The sequence below is a fragment of the Acomys minous genome (assembly GCF_964271855.1).
Source record: "Acomys minous genome assembly, chromosome: 2".
Classification (NCBI taxonomy): Eukaryota; Metazoa; Chordata; class Mammalia; order Rodentia; family Muridae; genus Acomys; species Acomys minous.
In genome coordinates, this window is record NC_140484.1 from 99384352 (window position 1) to 99408126 (window position 23775).

The 23775-nt window shown below is 41.9% G+C and overlaps 1 protein-coding gene across 2 annotated transcripts in view; it reads right to left on the reverse strand.

Annotated features, from left to right (window-relative positions):
- Positions 1 to 23775, reverse strand: part of LOC311588048 (neuronal acetylcholine receptor subunit alpha-7) — a 116992-nt gene that overhangs the window by 57115 nt on the left and 36102 nt on the right. The window contains exon 3 of one of the 2 annotated variants that reach the window (XM_084765486.1): positions 5830 to 5874. The exons of the other annotated variant lie outside the window; for it this stretch is intronic. Within the exon in view, the coding sequence (XP_084621612.1) occupies positions 5830 to 5874 (45 nt within the window). The remainder of the gene's footprint in view (positions 1 to 5829; positions 5875 to 23775) is intronic. 2 annotated transcript variants of the gene reach the window in all.

The window sequence follows — 23775 nt, forward strand, 5'->3', positions numbered from 1 at the left end:
GGACCTCCCCACAGTTTGATGAAGAAAGCCTAACTCCATAAAGACAAAGTACCTCATCAGAGACTGAGGATGCTAAACCCCATCTCACCCTCAAATTCAGAATTAGGAGGTACACTGGGGACTGAAGAAGATAACTTCTGAACAAACCACAGTGAAGTTCCAGGCAAGTGTGTTCATGGGGGTACACAGAAGTGTGGCTGTCCTAAGAAGCAGGGTAACTCCTCACTCAACCTGTGCCCTAGTACCTCTTACACACCTGTTTCTAAGGTGCATCCTTTAGGACAAATACATGTAAATGTGTGCCTGAAAGACTTGGTCATCTTAGGAAAGTAATGAAGCCAAGGCTGCAGAACCCTTGGGTTAGAGTCAGTGTGATGGGTATGGGTATCCAGGGCAGCACATTTACAACATGTTTATGAAGTAGGAACAGCCTCAAGGGACACAGTCCTTGAGCTTGTGGATTCAGATATTAACTCAAGGTGGATAATATCAAAATTGAAATCCAGCCAGGTTAGAGATTTGCTGTTGGTATTAAAAATGAGACCACATAATTGGTGTCAAGAAACATCACTCAATTTGGGGAAAAATTCTTCTGATCAAGTATTTTTGACTCAAAGGAAGAATGTGAGTCCTTTCCTGTCGACATTTTTCTGTCTCTGTGATGCCAGTGTCACCCACCTTGTCCCAGCTGCAGTCCAGCCCCCAGCAGCCTACTGATGGCAAAATGCGTAAACACAATGTGTGGTATTTCTGCTCCACAGATAATGAATGCAGAAAATTAAAAAGGAAGCAGTTTAGAACTAATTATGGTTTACAATCTAATATTCTGTGATGTGAGTGCTATTATTACTATAATTAGAATTAGAACTCTAAAAATAGAGAGTAAGTACAGAAAGATGAGGAAATTTGAAGTCATAATGGCTGATATTCTAAAGGGGGAAAACAGATTTTAAAAAGCAAATGCATGCATCTGGAAGGTTCCAGTGTTTTTGTAGAAGCCAAAATGCCCTCTGTCATATCTTCCCACACATTAGATCAAAGATGTCTAGCAGTCTCCCAAAAATGATTAAAAAAAAAAAACCTTTGCAGAATGAATCTCCCACCAGCTTCCTCCCAGGGTAGGATGAGACTCTCAGAGATCAGCAACTCAGGATCCTTCAGGCTGCTGGAATAATCTCAATCATGTGAAATGAAAGACAGCTGGGAAAAGGGATAACAAAATCCACAAGGGGTAGGTCAAGGAGAATTTAATTTTTAAAAAACTTTTGTGACTCTGCCATTTTGACTGGATTGAAAAATCTATAATTTGCAGAAAATTGACTTCAGAGCTGAAACACCCTGGAGAAAAGATTATGTGGATCAGATTTCAGAACAGAACTTAGTGAAATGAAGCTGCAGGAGCTGAAACCTAATGCTAAAAACATTCCCTGGCAATCCACCTGTCTCCTGCCCTTGCTGATGTTCCCTGGGACCTCTGGCCTTGCTACCTTCAACACCGAGCTTCATCTTGTCCATGTCCAATATCAAGGCTAGGTCAGGCCAGGCAAGTGAGTAGCCAGGGAATACACAAATAAGAATCAATGGATGGCTGTTTATCAATTGTCCCAAGGAAGCTCCCATGCCTGCCCTTGTTGACAGACAAGGCCCAGTGTCCATCCTGTGACTAGGACTTACTCAAAGTAATGAGTAAGGGTGAGGCAAGGGCACAGTGACACGGGTTTTCATTCTTAACTGTTTAAATTTATTTTAAGCCCAAGATTCTTGGGAGTCTTTGAAAATGCTGTAGGAAGGCAGCATTACAGCCCTCCACCACCTTGGGTATCACTTTCCAGTTCAGTGTCATCACTGGGTCTTTAAGGGCACACTCTGCATAGTAAAAGACTAACCTGGGTAGGCTGCAGTGATGCAGGGACACACAGTAGTGCCAGCATTGAACATCTTCCCTTTAGAAGAATCAGGTCTCTCTTTGTTTTCCATTTTGATAAAGCAGGACTGTTCCCACCTATGACCTCCACTGTATACCCATCCATTCTTATAATATCCCAGAGAAACACTTGGATTTGCTATGGTGATCATTCTTATTTTTGTGATTAGCTAAAAAGCAATTGACACAGAATTGCACATATTTATAAAGCACAGAATGCTAATATAGTACATGTATATAATATATAATGATCAAATCAGGGTAATTAGCATCCTATCTCCTCCAACATTCATCATCTCTCAGTGCTTAACCTTTCTTTAAATGAGTTAATTGCATGGCCTGATTGTAAAAGGCTGAAAGAGGAAATGTGGCTAACATATTTCTAAGTGCCCCCCCCATGGCTATGGTCAATGCCTTCCACAAAGCAGGCACTCCCAATGGTGAGTTCAATGAGATTTTAAAAGTGAAACTCTAGAGTTGCAAATGCAACTCGTAATTAGAACTAAAGCTTGCTTCAAAGAATGATACCCTTCAGAAAACAGGTGTTCACTCATGGAATGTCTGAACTCAGCACAGTAATAGTCCTGTCATAATTTTCCTGGAAACCATCTCCCTTTAAAATCACTTGCTGTGTCTCAGATAGTGTTGTAGAACAATGAATTTTTGAGGGCCAGGAAGGAGGTCACACAGACAGATGTCTGTCCATCTGTCAACGGCACAAGTTTCTCTATATAGACTGGCATGGTGGGGTAAAATTCCAGTACTCGGGATGTAAAGCAGGAGAATCACTGTTGTTAAATTATCGCTATAGGCCTAATAATGTTTATTATTATAGCAGTATTTTTCTAACCCGCTAGCAATCAGTCAAGACAGACACCTGTTATATTTTAAATAGCCTTAGCTAACCTGGGGCAGGGCAGATATTAATATCCTAAAGTACTTCCCATAGTGGGACAGGTATCTCATGCCATCTGGTTTTAATAATTTCTATCAAGCTACCTCCTACCCATAATCCCAAATACTTGCTAATGTTTTTCATCTGGGCCAAATTTTCCATTCACACCAGCCATACACTTCTCCATCTAACCTATGATGGCCCAAACTTCTTCTCATCTCGTCTCAAGATTCTCTCTGTCTCCTCAAGCCCGGGAACCTTAACCACACCTACCGATTTGCAGAACCCAGGTGATGGCCTTTTATTGGTCAAAAGGTGGGTCTGAGACAGCAAGCAGTAATTAGCATTAAAATACACCAGACCACCCTCCAACAAATCACCTCAAGTTCAATGCCACCCTAAACTACACAGCAAGCATCTGGCCAACCATGTAGCTGTTTTGCTTTGTTGGGTTGTTGTTGTTGTTTTTCTTTCCTTTTTTTCTTCTTACAGGTCCCGGAAAACAGTCATTATCACATCCCAGAGTTCCCAGAACTTTAACTATTCCGAGTATCCCACTGTGTAGGAGGAGGCTTCATTTTGGATCATATTTATTCCCTCTGCCTCAGGTTGATGTAGACATTGGGATTTGTTCATTCCTTCAACAAAAGTTATTCAGTGCCTATTGCACTGCCTGTTCCAGTTGGGGCTCAACCCCAACACATAATAGTTTATAGCCAAAAGGAGAGAGACCTGAAGGCAAAAAGCACATAGACAAGTGGACGCTAGGTGTGTAAAATGGTAAGAAGTTCCTTGGGACAAAAGAGCAGTAAAGAGAATAAGTTAGGGGCTGGAATGGAGCTTAGTAGTAGAACGTTTGTCTAGCATGTTTTTCTGTTCCCAACAGTGAAAAGAAATAGGTGAGAAACAACAAACAGGCTAAATATAGCATGGGAAGGCTTGAGAAGAGGCAACTGAAGAGGTAGTGTCTTGGAAAGCAAGGGAACCCATGAAGTGGTGTTCCAGGTAGGGGGAGCAGCCCATGCAAAATCCCAAGTCAATCTTGAGCAACATGTGTGGATACCAGCAAGACAGCAGGGAGCAGAGCAAGGAAAAAGAATACAGAGGGAATGTAAGAGAGAAAAGATAAGCAGGGACCAGAACCTCACTGGCTTCAGCTTTTAGATTATCTAGGGAGACCAGGGCCCTGAGAAGGGGAGGGACCTGAGCCTAGAGGCATTCCTTTTCACTTAGGTCACTCTGGCTGCTATGAGAACAGACACAAAGAGGGATGGAAAAGGGCAGAACAGGATGGATGGCCGTATAACTATACTGATGGAGGTGAGAAAGGCAGAGCTAGACCAGGGAAAAGCCATGGGCTGGTGAACAATGATCTGGTTTTGAAAGCTGAGCTACCAGAATCTACTAAAGGGTTCACTATGAAAGGCAGAAGCCCAGGGGGACACTGAGATTCCTGGTCTGAGCAGACCGGATGCCATTTAGCCAGATTAAGATGACTGTGAAGGAGGCAAGAACGGGAGAGGTAGAATGGGTGCCCTCAAGGATGTAGCCGGCCTTCCCAGACATCATACATTTGGGCATAAACAAAGCAGGCCAGGAGAGGAGCAAGCATGAGCAGGTAGGCTGTGTTGTTTTAATCTTGCATGGGAGTAGCTCCAAAGCTCTACGCTGTCGTTACAGACAGCTCAGTGAGAGGGCTCCTCTGTAGCTAAGTGCCTCCAGCACCTGTTCTTCTTAAACTTCGGTGAATTATACACCAAATTATATACCAATTATACGTCCTTAAATCGGTTCAGAAGTTTTTTTTTAATGTACTACGGCCTAAAGGATAGATGCTATATAAATATTTACATTTGAGAGAAATCCAAGTAGAATAATTAATGAAGGAATCTCAAATATACATTTTTTTGCAAGAGGATAGAATCCTAATTTTAAAAAAATGCACTAGAAATGCAAGTGCACAACTACACAGGGCAATGCTTGTTTGTACTCACAGAGCGTAGGATGATGGCACAGGAGGAGTGGAAGTTCAAAGCCAACATGGACCACATAGCAAGACCCTGTCTTAAAAAGAAAGAAAAGGAGGGGGGGCAGTAAAAAGAAAGAAACTAAAAGAAGAAGAGAGGAAAAGAAAGAGAGAGGAAAAAAGCAAGAAATGAATTCATAGGGAGGAACGAGCCCATGTAAAATATGAGAGACAACTGAAGCTGTGTTTATAAAATTGTATGTGCACAGAATTAGAGTAGCATAAAGACTCCAGCTAAAATAGAGTCAGATTCTAATATTTACAATTTGATGGAACTGATATATTTTGCAATTAAATAATCTAGATTAGAAATCTGCATGTTAGATTATAAATTCATGGATAAAATACAAAGTAAATATTTTTTTCCAAAATGCTAGCAGCCAAAGTGTTTTGGGATTCAGAGGACTGGGGATTTTGGAATGGTTTGCATAGATTTAGCCAGATGAACATCCCCAATCTGAAAATCCCCAGTCCCCAAGACCTCAAAATGTTTTGTGCTTCGGAGGATTTTCTGATTGTGGACTTTCAAATCACAGGTGCTCAACCTCTGCCTCCTGTCAAGTCTAGAACGGAGTGTGGACAGCCTGGGTAAGGATCCCTCAGGCTCCTTCAAACATGCAGCTCTGAGGCACACAGACAAGACAAGTGGTACTTGTAAGCTCAGGAGCAGCTGCAACACAAGCCATCGACCTCTAGATGTGGCCCTGCATCTGACTATTTTTCTGGTTAGTAATGTTTTGAAATGCCCTGAAATCATCCAGCAATAAAATACAACAAGCGTAGAGTCCTGCTGCTATCACTCTTACATACACCGTTGGTTCAAATCCTGTCGACATGACAGTCTGAATGGAGTCCTCCAGGGCTCTCAGTTGGCCACTGTTGGGTCAGGGCACCAGCCTCAGCTCTCCCAGGAACCTTTTTCCATGCAGTCTGAACTCATGCACAAGGGGCAAGAACAGGCAGGTGAGGTCTATCTGAACTTACCATTTGCAGCCAAATGTTAGTGGTTAAAACTTGGTTCTTCTCGTCCTTAAAAACAAAAAGAAAAAGGGGCAACATAAATATGGCTTACATGCTTCACAAAAGAGGTCATGATACAATTATTCACATACAAATCTGACTTTGGGGATCCGTGTTGCGTGTGGAAATTAGAAAGCACCAGGCACTTCCAAATCTATGCCAGCAGCATTTCCCCCAGAGTCAAGCTTTTCTATTTATTCTGAAGTAATACACATTTATTACAGAGCACTTACAAAGGACAGCAAAATATAAAGAAGAAAATTAAAATCAGGCCAGCCTTCCATCAGAAATGATGCCAGCTAAGACCTCAGCAATTTATCTTTTTATACGCCCCCCCACCCCACCCCAGGAAGAAGGATGATGATTGTATGGAGCTCCCAACCCATATTAAGGGTCTCAGTGGGCCATTGTATTGCTTTATCCTTACATGGGTCTGGGCTCTTCCCTCTTTGTCTATCCAGGTGGCAACATGCCAGACCCCTGATGTCTCTAATGTAAATACGAGCAAGGTGAATAAACAAAGTACAAGGAAGGTAAGGCAACCTTACGAATGGGCTCAACACGCTTCTATCTTTTCTTTATTTCCAAAGTTGGATCCAGCCAAGAACCGAGTCCTCATTCCGCCCCAGTGTGTGGGAGAGTACAACTACCATGGCTTGGTTCAGACACTGGGCATCTCATAGATTTGGGTCTTGTGTCTTAAGTCTTCCTTGAAAGCCCACATGCTAAAGGCACTATCTTGGCATTACTGGGAGATGGTAGTACAAGATGAGTTAACTGGGAGGTTCTTGGATGAAGTGGAGCACGCACTTTCTAGATGCATTAAGATGCCAGCCCCTTCTTCCTCTTTCCTTTCCTTTCCTGGCCATGAATGAGCAGTTTTCCTCTGCCATAGGTTTCCACCATGATGTGCTGCCTTACCACAAGCCAAAAGCAATGGTAGCAACCACTTACAGACTGGGACCTCAAAAACAGCGAGCTAACCCTTCTCTCTTCATATGTAAATTATCCAAGGTGTTTATTCTAGTGCCAGAAAGCTGACTAGCATAACATCTAAAGGAGTCTCTTCAAAAGAGGTATTTCCAACCGGCATGCCAATGGCTCTCTTTTATTAGCTGGCCACACCCAGCTGGGTCAGCAAAACACAAGTGCAAGTCCCACCACTGAGAAGTTCGTTTGGTGGTTAAGAGCACTGGCTGCTCTTCTGAAAGACTCAGGTTCCATTCCCAGGACCCATAAGGCAGCTTACAACCACCTGTAACTCCAGTTGCATGGAATCCAACTTCTGCCCTCCCTGGCTACCTGGCACACAAGTGGTACACATACGCACATGAAAAAAAAACACCATTAACACATAAGAAAAAGATTTCAATTAAAACTACGTAAGGAGACAAGTTATACTGAGAATGCTGGCAGTCAATCCCAATGTAAAGGAACCTAAAAACTAGCAACCAATACCCTCCGGGGAAAGTTTTCATGAAGCTCTGCCCAGAAGTGCACACTTTTAATTCTTGTATCAGGAACTGCCTAGCTTGGTTCACGGACAAACACACACCCAAAAACTGATCCCTGGCATAAAAGCACAGGGCAACTTCCAGAGTGCACTGGGTGGCTAGGAATGCACACTAACCCTTACGGAAGTTACAATGTAGCAGCTAGTAAGGAATTAGCAGCAAGAGTTTGATACATCGATGCCCCTGTGTGCAGATCCTTATCCAGTGGATACCTATGAAAGTGTCTGTGATGGGTAAGTCTGAGTCACCAGAAGACTGGGCTGTCTGTGGACGGACATGGGACGAAGCACCAGGGTATCCCACGCCAGGGCTGCAGTCCAAAAGACACAGAAGTTTGAGCAAAGCAAGAAATACATCTACTGGGGACATGGTCAAAGGTGAGGCTCCAGAGTATGTGAGAAAGTAATATCCCACTCTCCACTCTACTGTGGAGAATGTTCTGTCCATTAGCTAGATCTGGGTAGAGGTTTAAGGTTTACCGCCTGTATTGTCCTTGGCTGGTGCCTTAGTTTGAGCAGGACCCCTGGGCCCAAATCTGCCTATCATAATGTTCTACTTGTAGGTTTCTAGGACCCTCTGGATCCTTCTACTTTGCTATTCTCCCATGCTTCTCTGGTGACACTCAGAGGAAGGACAGCAGGTTACCAAGAAGAGACTTGATACCCTATGAGCATATACAGGGGGAGGTAATCCCCCTCAGGAACAGTCATAGGGGAGGGGAATAAGGGGAAAAGAGGAGGGAGGGAACAATGGGAGGATACAAGGGATGGGATAACCATTGAGATGTAACAAGAATAAATTAATAAAGGAAAAAATTAACAAAAAAGAAATACATCTACTTTTCTAAACTAAGATGTGCCACAGTGCTCAGTGGTAAACCATTGCAGGTCAACATGCCCCATGCTTTAGGCTGAGTAAATGTGCCTGATAGAGCTAAATGCACTTCAGTCGCAGCGATGATCCTAGCATTCCTGATCAATCCTCAACACTATTGGGAAGCAGTGCTATGTTCTTCAGGATGTTTATCTGTTGCCGCAAGTTATTAGGCAGCTGTTGTTACTAATGGACGTAGAGTTAGGGAGCGTTCCATTCAGGTGCTTTTCCTTCTTTTAATTGCATTTGTGCCTGCCTCTCCCAAGAGAGGCTTCTGTGGTTTGGGAGCTCAATTACTACCAATCTAATTAAAAGCCTTTCTTCTTTCCAGAGTCTGGACAGAAACCTCATTAGAGTGACACTGGATTTCCTTGCTGTGTAGCAGCATGGGACCACAGCACAGTGCTTCAAACTGTAATCAAGAAGCAGCAGCCAGCCACCACCTGGTAGCACAGCAATGCCAGACAGAGAGGTCCATGCCAGGCTACAAAGGAATCCCAGGACCAGGCCGGGTGCTGCCACTCTCCACTTGGATCTCCTCTTTTCCTGTCATCATTGGTCAGGTGGCAAGGTCCCCCTTACTTTCCCATCACTGTATGCAGCCTCTTGCCCACACAGGCACATATGTGCACACCCATACACATACAGTCTGCCAGTTTGCTTCCACAGGGGCTTTCTGCCTACAAAGATGCCCAGTGCACTGCACAGAGAATCAACCCACAAGTACATAGTGCACCCCACAAGTCTTTTCTACAAGTTGTGGTCCAGCCAAGTTTGCATCCTTTTAGCAAATATTCGTGGAGTGCTCCCACTACAGTCATCACAGTGAAGTGAACGCACAGCGGTCAGTTATTGTTGCTCCTGAGTTCCTGGAACATAAGATGAGGTGGGATTTGGGTCTCCTGTGTAATACTGACACACCTGTGCATAATGACTCACTACAAGAAAAAAAAAAACAGGGCCTTTAGAGAAGTTAGTGCAAGATGGATTTTATCCAGCCTCATATTTCTCTCTCTGTCTCTCTGTCTCTCTCTCTCTCTCTCTCTCTCTCTCTCTCTCTCTCTCTCTCTCTCTCTCTCTCTCTCTCTCTCTCATTAACTAACTTTATTTTTCTTGTAAAAACCTTTATGTGGTAGCCACAGCTGGAGCCGGGGTCCTCTGAACAGACACTCTGGTGGTGTGGGTTTTCACATGATCAGTGAATTCCTGATAAGGAGACTTGGTGAACACAGTTTCTTTCCAGAGATCAGGTGTCAGGTAGCTGTAGGTCTTGCCTGCCACCGCATCATACAGGTGACCCTGTGTGCAAGTCTTCCTCACCTGACCACACGAGGTATAACGTAAGCAGACCTCAGCCTCCTGTAAAATGGTGTTCTGAGCTCACCTCAACCCCAACGTCAAAGGGTTCTTGTAGGAAGGCAGCATAAGTAAGTCTGTAGAAATATGTCTTCTGCAAGGCCATGAACTGCCTACAGGTAAACCCATATCCTCTCCCTGAAAAGCATTACTTAAAAAGCAGGACCAAAGTAGTGTCTTTAGCCTGGCCACTGTTCCCCAGGTTCGCTCAAGCCTAGCCCACCTACCCTGCTTCTTGACTCAGAGTGTGCACAGCAGGCCCCAGGTGTGCCACCAATCCTGAATTCACTTCCTTGCCTCAAGGTTGCACATTTCCATGGTTGCCAGAGGGAAGAGGAAGGGACTAGGCTTCTGTGTTTTGAGACTCTGCAGATGGCATTCCATGTTCCTCTGGCCTCCAGCAAAAGGATGTTCAGGCAGGGCAAGACCTTCACAGATGCCATTCACAGTGCCAGGATGTACATGGGGATGAGAGCCGGTTCCTCACGCCTTCTCCTCCCTGTAAGCATCCTCCACAGACACCAACCTGCCAGCCTTCCACGGAGCATATGAGTTTATTCAAAGACTCATGTTATCAGTGGACGCAGTATCCAATTTTATTCCCTCACAGCCTGGACGCCAGCCTGGCCACACGCTGGGATTCTTTCAGAAGAGAAGGATGCTATTTCATACCTGGTTAAGGGTGTGTGCATTACTCTGAAAACAGCATGCCACAGGTACCTCATAAGCAACACTAGCTCTGGGTCTAGGTCTATGAGAACACACACTATAAGCCAGCCGACGTGGTACGTAATTGTAACCCCAGAACTTAGCAGGCAGAAGCAGGAGATTCAAGAGTTCAAGATGATAATTATGTAGCAATTTTGAAGCCGGCCCGATTTACACAAGACCCCATCTCAAAAATAAAGCAAAATATAATAAAACAAAAATTAAGAAGCACAAATACTGCTAAAAACTGAAATATGGATTTCAAAAACATCATAAGCCACAAAGGCAACAAGTATTTGTTTCTCAGTTTGGAGGTTGGATGTCTGAGGTCAATATACTGGAGAAGTGGATCTGGTGACACTTCAGATTCATGGATGCTTTTCTTTGAGCTACCACCTGGCTCTTACTGCCATGAGAGGCCGGGCAACACAGAGGGGTGAAGTCTATCTCAGCCTCCCACCTAGGTCCACCACTCAGGGTTTCTGGATTCTCTTCCAGGAAATAACAGTAACAACTGCTACAGAGGCCACCTAAAGCCAGTGAGAGTCAGTGCCACTGAGGCTGTGAGATGTCACTCAGTGCTAGCTGTTGTCACAGCATAGCTGTCACCTGATCAAGCCCTCCCGCAAGACATTGGAGGCAGGTTACAGGCCAGCATGAGCTCCTCGGCAGGATGAGTCCCCACTTCCATCATTGTGCTTTAACCTGAGCACATCAGTAAAGTGCACCCTTTGATTTGTGTGACATATTTTGAAAATCAATGTTTCGAAATTATGGTGCATCTAAGTGCAGTGTAACTGTTCTGATGGGGCCCACTGTGCAGTGTCACATTTCTATAGACATTACTCTTTCCAGAGTTATGGGGAGATGTACTCAACAGTATTTCACAAGATTCTGGGAAAAGCCATATGTCAACCCTGTCTAAAGTCTTGTTTGCAAAAAAGATACAAGTTCACATTTGGTGAGTACTTTTATAGTTTGTAACAAACATGGCTTATTTTTATCTATTTTCAACTGTGTTTTACCTGCGACAAGGCAACAAAGCTAATTATTATTTTGAGTAATCCATAATGTGTAGGTGGGCCTCCAAATTACACTTTCTATGTCTATTTGGTTTGGATGCTTTCATAGGAGCACATACTACCTTATGATCAAGAGAAGGTTATGTGTACGTGTGTAAACTGGGAAACAAATTTAAGCAAACCTCTGGCCTTGGGTCACACAGTTAAAGGCAGAAGATGAGCTGCACACACTGATAATCCCACACTCTGTAAATCCACACAAAATGACCAAGAGTTTGAAAGCACCTTGGCCCACAGATTTAAGACCCTCTTTAAAGAATCATAAAAGCTGAGATCCAGCTCTTGTATCTGTTCTACTACATATGTGTGTTCTGAACTAAAATGCCTTCCTGACTGCATGTTGTCATAGTGAACACAATGATTATAAATAACAAAGAAATGCTCTTAGTTGACACTTGCTAACCGTTCCAGCCAGAAGGCCTCAGGGAGCAATCTGCAATGCCTTCAGAGCAGTGGTTCTCAAACTTCCCAATGCTGCAACCCCTTCATACCGCTCCTCAGGTTGTGGTAAGCCCAATGATAAAACGTATTTGGCTGCCACTTCATAACTGTCATTTTGCTGCTGTTCTGAACCGTAATATACATATCCGATATGCAGGCGATCTGAAATGTGACCCACAGGTTGAGAACCACTGCTTTAGAGGCTCGGTTAGGTTAAAAACTCTTTATAACCACGACATGTTACTTCTCTCTTCCCCCTTCCTCTGATTGTAAGTAACGGACAGTTCTATGGAAGTGACACACCACAGCAGACTGATTGGTCTGAGGCTGAATGTAGACTCATGCTGAGAGGCACCTACTAAACAAACTGCTAAGGAAAGGCTGGCAAAAACTATAAAATAGTAGCTCTTCTCACTCAAAGTATAATGTTTCAGGGAAAGTACAGTCATTTCCCAGGAAATAATATTTAACCCAATAGGGGTATCATTATAGATTTTACATGACTTTTTTTGCATATATTTAAAACCTGGTAAATACTCAAGGCTGTCAGACACACACTTAAAACCTGGGGACCCTCAGAACCTTTAAGAGAGTAAAGAAGCCCTGTGCATCAGAGACTGAAGTCCACCGCAACAGGCCTGGCACTCCCCACACCGCTGCTTCTCACCCTAGAGGCCAGGCCCTACTCTGTACAGAGGAGGCTCCGTCCCCACTCTCAGTTTGAGACTGTGTGCAAGGTCCCTGTCTCGGGAATAAAGTGAAAAGTTTGAATACCACAGACAGGCCTAGGCTCTTCCACACAGTGCCTGTGAGGACTCAGGTGGCCGGTGGACTTTTTCATGACTGTTTCCTTACTTGTAAACCTAGCAATGACAAGAAGTCAGTAAAATCACCCAAAGTATCTAGAACAAAAGGGTTCTCCACAGGTTGGTGACAAAGAGGGGCTCTTTATACACAAGTGTTCACCACGGTGGAGTTTCGCCAAGGCTCTTCCCCAGTGGAAACCCTGCAGATGTGCACATGCTTCCTGAGAGGTAAAAAAGGGTAATTACCCTGGAGTCTTTAACCTGGAACCAGGAGATATGGACGCTCAAAAGCCAACACAGTCTCCACTGAGGCAGAGGCAGCCACTGAGAAGCTACTGCAGTAAGTTTCTGGAGTAACTCTGAATTCTTTGATTCTATTTTTAACTACCAGAGCCAATTGAGAATCACTTAGAAGTACTGTTTTTTTAGGAGTGATGCAGAAGAAAAGGCTTAAGGGATTTTTAAAAATCAAAGCAGACTATAACAGAGATTTTTTTTTTTTGGCCTTTCCCTAGTGATCAGTGTTCAATTCCTTGCTGACATCATCCCATCCCCCTTCCCTCCTCCCCCAGAGAAACCACAGGAAAGCAAACTGGAAACCTGGCCAATCTGGCTGACTCTTTCTGCCTGGATAATTGCAAATACACAGAGGCAGGTGTCTCCTGAGTTTCAGCCCTTGATCCAGGCAATGACAACGGACTGTCATTTCCTCCAACTGTGAGTCTCACTCACCATACTGAAAGGGAACAAGACACAGAACCAAAGAAATTGCTGCCACTTTACTGTCGGAATCCCCAAAGATGCCCTTCTCAGAAGTCAGCTGAACCCAAGGATGCATTTCCAAATGCTTGCGCAGGCCCCTTCCCTTAAGCAAAGGCATTTCCTTTCTCCCACAAGGAATGAAGCCTGGCAGGCAGACTGTGGGAGCTGTACCTAACAGAAAGGAGAACAGCCTTGGACTTAGCAAAGCTGAGGGCAGTGGGGATGGAAGACAGGAGAGAGAGAGAGAGAGAGAGAGAGAGAGAGAGAGAGAGAGAGGTAGAAAGAGAAATTCATCTCAGGCAGCTCAAAGGGGGAGCAAGGATTTGTATATTTCAATGCTTACAGAGTCATCCTTTCCCAACCAGCACTGGGCATCTCTGCACTGCTCATAACAAAGACAGACACATAACAAGTGGAAAGCAAAGATCTGTAAGTGGGTCAGACAGTCCTTGCACCCATACCAGAGGCCTTAAAAACAGAGATTTGGACAGCATCCCTATGAGGCAAGCTTTTCTAAGAAGCTCATTGTCATGTGATCCATCCAAGATCTGACATCTGAAAGGAAGAAATCCTGACAGACAAAAAATAAAATAAGATAAATGGGAAAACAATGAAGTGTCTGCATGGAAGTTAGGAACAGAATTTATTTATCCATTTCTTCAGTATTTTTCAAACTTGATACCTATTTACTAAGCAGACTGGGGTTGAACTCAGGGTCTCCCTCATGTCAACAGATGTTCTAACTCCTAGTTCTGTCATCAGTCCTCTTGTTTAAAACTTATGTTGAGACCAAGTCTCACTAACTTGAGCCCCTACTCCTTAGCCCAGACAGGTCTTGAACTTATAATCTTGCCACATTATAATGAGAAAACAAGGATTATTAGACAAAAATTATGAGACCAGGATTAAATTTATTTTTAATTGATAACATTAGAAAAACATAAAAATCACACATACTTATGGGATGATCATGATGTTTTACTCTATTAGGTATACATATATCATGTAATGTTTAAGGCACATTAAAGATACCTTCAAGCTTTTATGATTTCTTCTCAGTGAAAACCTATAAATGCCTTACTTGTACCTTTCTGCCATACACAGTACTCTATCTAAAGTCAGCCTAGTGCACAATGCCACATCAGCTCTTACTCCCTCTCACTCCACCTCAGTGTCCACTGCCCAGCCCCAGCCCAGTCCCCTTCCTCTAAGAAGATTTAAAAGCAGCAACTTCTCTTGCCTTTTAATATTTGATATTTAATTTCTACAATAATACATATTCATTGGTTTAATAAACCAAGTAAACATGAATCAAGGCACAAATTAAAAAAAGAATGACAAGAAAAAGAAGTTATGGCTATAATAGTATTAAAAATAAAGTTATTTTACTATTATATAATATTTATTATTATGAAACAGACATAAAGCATGAGAGAAAACAATTTTAAAAATTAAAAATGAGAATAAGCAATACTTTCATGAACATAGCATGATTATTATTGAAGAAGTGAAGTGATAATAAATGACCCTTGGAAAGTGAATCATTGTATATTATTATATAGTGTTTATATAAACATATTATATTATTTTACTATTATTAACGTAATTATATATTTATATATTAACTATAACTATGTGTTTATATAAATATGTTAATAAAAATTTGCATATTATTATATATTCTTCTTATAGCCTCAATATGAAAAGGAAGGCAAACAGTCAGTTACAGCTAAAAAAAAAAAAAAGCCTGGAAAATAAACAATCTAGAAAAGGCCCAATAGCATGCTTCTCAGTTCTTATTATAAAACTCAATAATGTCATGGATTACATTAAACATGTTTTAAAAGTCATGGTAACAAGATAATGGAGAGAATTGAGAGGGAAATCTGCAGACCTAAATAAATAATTGGAGAGCCCAAATAATACTATTACATGGTTAATAAGTAAGAAACAGAAAGGGACAAAACAGACAGCTAAAAATTGAGTTACTGGCATGAGGTAATCACAGTTTGTGTAGATGGAGGACAGAGACTAAGAGAATTAGGCAAGAAGCCTGAGACAGAAGTGAAACCAAGAAGCCACTCTGGGTTGGCTCAGAAAGCACAGCACCTGGAGGGGAGTGGAATGGTCCAAGATGGTAAACAGAGCATCTGCTCAGAGTCCAGCAAAACAGCAGGCTCCATAAGCTAAACACCAACAGCCCTGCTCCACAGCATCTACCAAGGAGATAAAAATCAAATGACTACTTGAAAGCAAATCTAAGCTCATTAGAAAGAAAGAAAACAGAAATCTCAACAATCAACTTAAGAAAAGTGTTATAAAGAGTTTTGCAGGTGTGTGAACTTGTGAACTGACACAATGGTGGTGGACTGAGGAAGCAGAGGAGCCACAGGCCAGGCAAAGCCAGGGGCAACTTGGAGGTGCCCCTGTGAAAGAAAAGACAAGCCTCTTCACCAAACCTCCACTCCACGTGCATCCTCAGGGAGCCACAGCCCTGAGGAACCCACTGGGAGAACAAATACAAAGCTCATCAATTTCAGCCTGCGCACAAAGCAAGGAACAGGACGGACTCTCATCCTTCTAATAATATGGTTTCCCTTCTGCTGGAGAGTTCAAACAGTCCTTAGTACCCAAGAACTCTGCAAGGCATGGAAGGAGCATGCCAGTAGCTCTAGATTACTAAACCTATGAAACACCAACAGAATCAACAAATTACGAAACAGAAGAATAGAAGAATAAATGAAAGGCAACTATGCCTAGAAATATAAATATAATCTATTGAAGATATATGTGTGTGTGTATATATATATTTGTTTTGATTGTCACAGACATGAGGACAAGTCAAAGGGGCTTTTCTTGACAAAGTTCCAAAGACCTCCAACTGTCCAGCATGATCTCTAGACATCCAGAACAGCTGTTGAGGCTTTGCTTGACAAAACTACAAAGATCTCCGGCTGATCACCACGGCCCTTAAATACACCTTAAATGGTCCAGGTGTAATTTTGCCTTAAAACTACATTGAAATCACTTTTTTCCCCCTAAAACTGCCTTTCTCTCTATTTCTTAGCCCTAATGAAATTCACCCTGGAAAACGTTTTCCCACAGAGGATGTTGGAAGAAGGCATCTAGCCAAAACCTCGAGTCAAGGAGAGAGTCTTGGCTCTGACAGTGAGCACCCGAGGAGAAACTGCTTGAAAGAAAGTTAGAACTTTGACATGATAGTACTTGGTTAGATATTGTTAGATGGGGAAAAGTACAACGTGTTTCTTTAGAGTCTGCTTTGGAAGTAATAGAAGGTGGGCTTAGAACATCATGCTTTACAGATATTTTACAATAGAGGGCCCCTTGGCAGTTAGCCTAGGTTTGGATGGGACACCTGTTGGGTTTGGGACCGGAAGTAAGACAAGTTTTTTCTGTGTTAGGACATTTAGTTTCAAGCAATGCTGCTATGACAATCATGTAAATACAGGCTTTAGCCAGGGGAAATTATGAGCAAACTTTCCCGGAGTATTCTTTAAGAAATAATAATCAGGTCATGCTGATCATTGCTTGGATATTCATTGACTTTTGCTGTGTGCTTTCTTGTAGATTATACAGAGCTGTTTGCATTTCTTTGTTAGATTGTTTTCTTGCTCTGTTGATCTTTAAAGGCTCTATTTATTGTAAAAATGAGATAATCATGATGGAACCTGTAAAGAAAAAAACTGAATTTCGATTTAAATAAAGTACTGGGGTTGGCCCACAGAGTAGAAAGCAACAGAAGAAAAACAAAGTTCTCCTGAGATAGAAGCCTTTCATTTTGCACCACAATGTATGCCTGGGTCTCAGTATTTCCTTTCTCCTCCATTCTTCAATCTCTCCTCAACACCTAGTTCCTACAGTTAGTTGTTTACCAATATAGCTCGCTGCTTTGGCCAGCTGTTCACCTCCTGCTCAACTCTCCCTACCGAGGAACCACCAAGACTTTCTCTTCTTTCTTCTCAAAGCTGGTCTGCGGGATTTGACCAAGAGATTAAAAAAATAAAAATAAAAAGAATCCAGTCAGGAAGGAAGAATTCCAAAAAACTCAGAAAAGCATATCAGGATGATAGGAAATGTTCTTCAGGAGAGACTGCAAAATCAATAAAGCACACCTCCCCAAATTCAGACTAGAGGAGCAGGTAAGAGTACCACTGAATAATCATAATACAACTAAATGCTTTAAGATACAAAAATATAAGAGAATAAGATATGTAAAGGAAAGTGAATACTTGGAAAAAAACATTTTTCAACATGAGAAATTTAGTAGCTGAAGTAAAAACCCAATGGATGTGCTAGTCATTTTTATGTTAACTTGAAACAAGCAAGACTCATTTGGGTAGAGGGAAATTCAACTGAGAAAATGCCTCCACAGGATACGCCTGTAGGCAAGCCTGTAGCGTAGGTCACTGTGTTACTGCTGGGCAAATGGTCCTGGGTGCTCTAAGGAAGAAGGGAGCCAGTCTCTGCTTCAGTTTCTGCAGTGAGCTCTGGCCCTGACTCCCATCCGTGATGGAACCTGAGAACTATGAGCTGAGTTAAACCTTTCCCTCCTCATGTTGTTTCTGGTCTCGTGGTATTTTATCACACCAATAGAAAACCTTAATAGAGAAAATTGACAACAGATTAGGAAAAGCAGAAATGATCACCAGTAATTGCAAGACAATGCAATATAATGACTTGCTGTAAATAATAATATGATAAACATGCTAAACAGAGAGCCTGGAAAGATTCAATGTGATACACACACACACACACACACACACACACACACACACACACACACACAGTGGAAGAAACATCAAAAAAGTGGAGCTGAGAGTTGCCAATTAATCCTCAGATGGAGGTAGTACAATATCCTCAAAAGGAAATGAATCAATTAAAATCTAATAAAGTACATTTTTTCCTGTCCCGGCATACAAGTTTAACATCAATCACTCCTATACTAAGAAGAAAAATACAAAACAGACTTAAAAAAATCAATGGCATGCACAAGGTTGCAGGGTAAAGTGCGACACAGAAATCTGCATGTCAGCAAATACGAAAGCATCGTCTAGAGTCCTAAACTTGTAGCAAAGCTTAAATAGGAATTTGATAATTACTGTAAAGCTGAACAAAAAAAATAAGGACTTGTTGACCATAGACACTGGATACCCTACAACTTCACAGCTTTTATCTCTAGGAACTGCACCATATTCCCTTGGTAGATGAGCAAGACTCCCGTATGGCTGCTAAAAGCAAGTGAAAAGCAATTCTGGCAACAGACGCCAGAGCTACCAGGAAACCGAGACAGAGGGGAGGACATTCTAGTGGGACTCTAGATGAGAGAAGCATGGGAGAATGGCAAAGTAGAAGGATCCAGAGGGTCCTAGAAACCTACAAGTAGAACATTATGATAGGCAGATTTGGGCACAGGGGTCCCGCTCAAACTAAGGCACCAGCCAAGGACAATACAGGCGGTAAACCTTAAACCCCTACCCAGATCTAGCCAATGGACAGAACATTCTCCACAGTAGAGTAGAGAGTGGGATATTACTTTCTCACATACTCTGGTGCCCCACCTTTGACCATGTCCCCTGGAGGGGGAGACCTGGTGGCACTCAGAGGAAGGACAGCAGGTTACCAAGAAGAGACTTGATACCCTATGAGCATATACAGGGGGAGGTAATCCCCCTCAGGAACAGTCATAGGGGAGGGGAATAAGGGGAAAATGGGAGGGAGGGAAGAATGGGAGGATACAAGGGATGGGATAACCATTGGGATGTAACAAGAATAAATTAATAAAGTAAAAAAAAGAAAAAAGAAAGAAAGAAAGAAAAGGAAAAGCCTATGTTCCTGACAAAGCCTTGTCTGCCACTCCTCCCCTCCATAACACCACAGCAGATCTTCCACCACAGGAGGAAGACTACACCGAAGAGATGCCTATGAAGGTCACAACTCAGAGAAGAGAGCCCAGAAAAAGGCTGACATTTAACCTAGGACACTTTCCCTCACCCATGCAATATCACCATACCCTACCCTAGCTCCAGCATCAACAGTAACCATGGTAGGTTATAGCAAGGAGAAGTTCCAGGTTCTCTCAGGCAGGGCTTAAAGTGTGTGTGTGGTGTAACTGGGGTGGGAGACACCTTGCCTAACATACACCAAATCCAGAGCTGGAGCTCTAACATGGTATAATACAGATGTGGCATGACCATCCCGTGGTCCTGGAGCAGTTGGGAGGTAGACACAAGAAAACCAGATAGGCATGGTCATCTAATACATAGTTGAGCTTGAGTTCAAGGCTACCCAGGGCTACCTGAGATTTTTCCAAAAAAACAAAAAATAAACAAAAACCAAACAACAGCAACAACAAAAGGGAGAGGACAGTGATGACACATAGGAAAGGCTGAGAGGATGCATAGCAACAGGACCCCTCATTTATCTCATACGCTACAGCCACTTGGAAAGGCAGTTGAGCATTCTCTTAGGAATCTATCCTAGTGCCCTACCACTTGAATTCTTAAGCATTTACTCAAAAACATTTACCTACACAAAAACCTATATACGAATGTCTGTGGAAGTTTTATAATTACCAAAATTGGGATGTAACCGAGGAGTTATGTAACAGATGAATAGACACAAGCAAATTCTGATATACAATGGATTATTTAGGATTAAAATGAACGAGGCATCAAGCCACGAAAGATATAGAAGAAACAAAACTCCACTTTGCTAAGGGAAAGAAGCCAGCTAAGAAAAAGCTACAGTGCATAGTTCCAGTTACAAGAAAGTCTGAAAAAGGCAAAGGCTATAAGTGGTAAACTGTGGGTATCAAGAGTGGGGAAAGGAATGAACAGGTAGGATATGGGGGTCTTCCCTCTGGCCTGGAGGTGCCTTAGCCCTTAAAGGCTAGGCTCACAGCCAGGCATGGTAGCACACACCTTTGATCACACTCAAGGAGGCAGAGGCAGGCAGATCACTGTGAGTTAGAGGCCAGCCTAGTCTACAAGTTCCAGGACAGCCAAGGCTACAAAGAGAAACCCTGTCTCAACAAACAAACAAAAAAACGAAACAAACAAAAAAACGCACCAAAAAGGCTAAGCTCGCAACCAAAAGAGTGGGGGTATAATAGTGAGTACGAGACATAAAAAATATCTGTCAAAACTCATAGATATTTACAGTAAAAAATAACCCAACTGTATACAGGTTATGTAGAAATGACTGAGAAGTGAGGCGGTCCAGTACAGAGTGAAAAAATATGAGCAGAGATTTCACATGGCAAAGTTAGGAGAACTTTGACTCCTAAACCTCAAGAGTCTAAAAAGATTCTACAAACACGGTTGAAGCTGTTCCCAGACAGGAAATGGTCTAAAAATTATTTCTGAAACCACCACACATTTTTATGGGGGCCATGATGGAAGTCTGATATCATAATGCTGGAGTAAGAGGAAATCAGGACAATCTATGTTGTAATAAACTAAAAGGGAAACATGAATGCACATTTGGTGTAATCATGGCACAGATGTTACCTACAGAACCGGATCATTGTTATGTGCATATATAAATTCATGTGGGCTATACACAGAGGGACTCACAGATGTGTGCAAATATAAATATATGTGAGTTAAACACATAGGTATCTTTTCTCTGTCAGCTTAGAAAATCTAAAAATGAAATCTCAGTAGCACCGGATCTCCAAGATTTGATTTTGGTTTTTAAGCATTCTCCAAAAGAAATATTCAGGGGTCCCTCAGAGAGTCAATTTGAATAATTGACAGGAATTACCTATGATGAACCTGGAGCATTGTGCAAAGCCAGAAAGAGAGAGAAATAAGCAGAAAGCCTAAGTGACAGCACAATAATAGTAGTTTGCGGACAGAGCACAGAAGCACCTGTACCCAGTGGCATAAAATACAATTTGAACAAAATAAATATTGGATTGCAATCAAGCCTATAAAAGTAATATCATTAAGTCTGCAGTGACTTAAATAAGTGATTTAATAAATGACTACATGGAATGCAATAAATAATTCACCTGTGAGAACAAAGCCCAGATAATTACATAGCTACTCTGCCAATAATGTGGTGGGACACTTCCTCACAAACTGAGGGTGGTCTTGTAAAGTGACTTTCTTCCACAGAGTACAGTCTGGGAAAAAAAGGGAAAGAGTACATTTGGATTGGAGAAGCCTGAAAGTGCGATGTTAGCCACATGATCGGTGGTATTCAGTAGGTCCTATGGATAGCATGGCCCTTTTGTCTTTTTAGATAGTTTTACATTTTATTTCTTTATTTTTTATATTATAATATAATCACATCATTTCCTTCTTCCCTTTCCTCCTTCTAAACCCTCCCATATACAGATCCTTGCTTTCTTTCAAATTCATTGTGTCTTTTTTCATTATTTGATGTTACATATATATATATATATATAATATGTATATATTATGTATAATATATAATATGTAGTCCTAAATACATAAATACAACCTTCTCAGTATGTATAATGTTACTTGTACATGTATGTTTTCTGGGTTGGCTGTTTGGTATTGGATAACCAATTAATATGTGCTCCCCCAAGGAAGACTCTGCTGCTCCCAGAATTCCCTAGTTGCCTTTAGTTCTTTGTTTAGGGTTGAAGCCTCTTGGACCCCCTCCATTACCCCACCCCCACCACATGAGCATTTCTACTGTTGTCCTTGTTCATCCCATGGATGCGTCCTTTAAGGACACAATGATGACACTTTTCCTTTACGCCTTGTCGTATTCAATCACAGAATTCTAGTCTCTCCTTGATCAAAAGGCCCAGCAATTCCCAATGGAACGACACTGCAAAATGCCCTCCCAGCATTCCTCAAACATGTCAAGATCACTGAAAGTAAGCCTAAGAATTATGAAAAATGAAAAGGCGCCTATAAATCCAAGATAACTGAGAATAATGGGGTGTCTGGGTATGTTCAGGGAAGAAAGGGGCTTCAAATGTATTAAATGCAAAAAGGAAGACCTAAAAAAACAAAAATAAAGTATGGAAATTAGTTTAAAATAACCTATTAATACTCACTAATTGTAATAAAATATACGATGATAATGGGAAATAATCACAGCTACAACGAGCATCCTCAAAAGTTTTCTATAAATACAATCTTGTCCATATTTAACAACAATAACAACAACAACAACAAAACAAACAAACAAACAGCAGGGTTAGCAACATGCACTCCCAGAACTGATGAGGTGGAAACAGGTAGATAACTGGGACCCAATGGCTAGATAGACCATCACACTTGCTGAGTTCCAGAGCACAGAGAGAGAGAGAGAAAGAAAGAGAGAGAGAGAGAGAGAGAGAGAGAGAGAGAGAGAGAGAGAGAGAGAGAGAGGGAGAACAGCTCAATCTTTAAAATAAGGGACAGGGGTGGAAAGCAACCCTGAAAAGCAAACAACAACCCAGGCCATGTGCTTATATACACATACACACATCACCAGCACCAACACCATCTCTCTCTCTCTCTCTCTGCTTCCTGTGTGTGAACTAAGCCAGCCTCCTGCTTCTGTTATTAACCCCTCCCCACCATGATGGGCATGGTCTCTCTGGAACTGTAAGTCAAAATAATCCCTTTCTTCAAAAGGAGAAAGAAAAAACAACCACAAAAATAAATAAACCACGCTGCAGCAAAGCTATAACATACAAAAATGCACTATCCTAAAAGCATGAAGTCATGGTTTATCCTCAAGGGAGTACAGTGTGATAACTGACCAGAGAACAGATGGTAAAAGTTAACAGCACCCCTCAGTCAAGGAAGGGACACTTTCAAACTATGGCAAGTAACTGTGAAATCCATGCCCAGCTAAATGGATATCCAAGTCAAAATAAAGGCCATTTCACATAAATAAGAAAGTTTTTCTTAACTGACACCACCTCACCTAAGGGCTTTATTTCAGGAAGAAGCAGAATTTAAAAGGGGGTGGTGGGGCGGGGATTAAAAGAAAAACTCTGATTCTTTATAATAAAAACTCTGAACAGGATTTTAAAGAGAAACTCTTTCCTATTGATTTTATGTATGTATGTATGTATGGATGGATGGATGGATGGATGGATGGATGGATAACCTCAATTATACTGATTAACCTCTAAATAAATGTCCCATCAAAATTAAAATGTTTAGGCAGTCATGTTGGTGAAATTTTGTGTACAGGAAAAAGCACAATTGGCTATGCAATACCAAATGTATATGAAATATATATATAATATCTCAATAAACACTATACAGACTGAGCAGGTTGTAGTATTTATATATTTAGGAACACACACATGCATTATGCATATATTAACAATTAATAAAATAAGCCATGAATTTGAAGGAGAGTAAG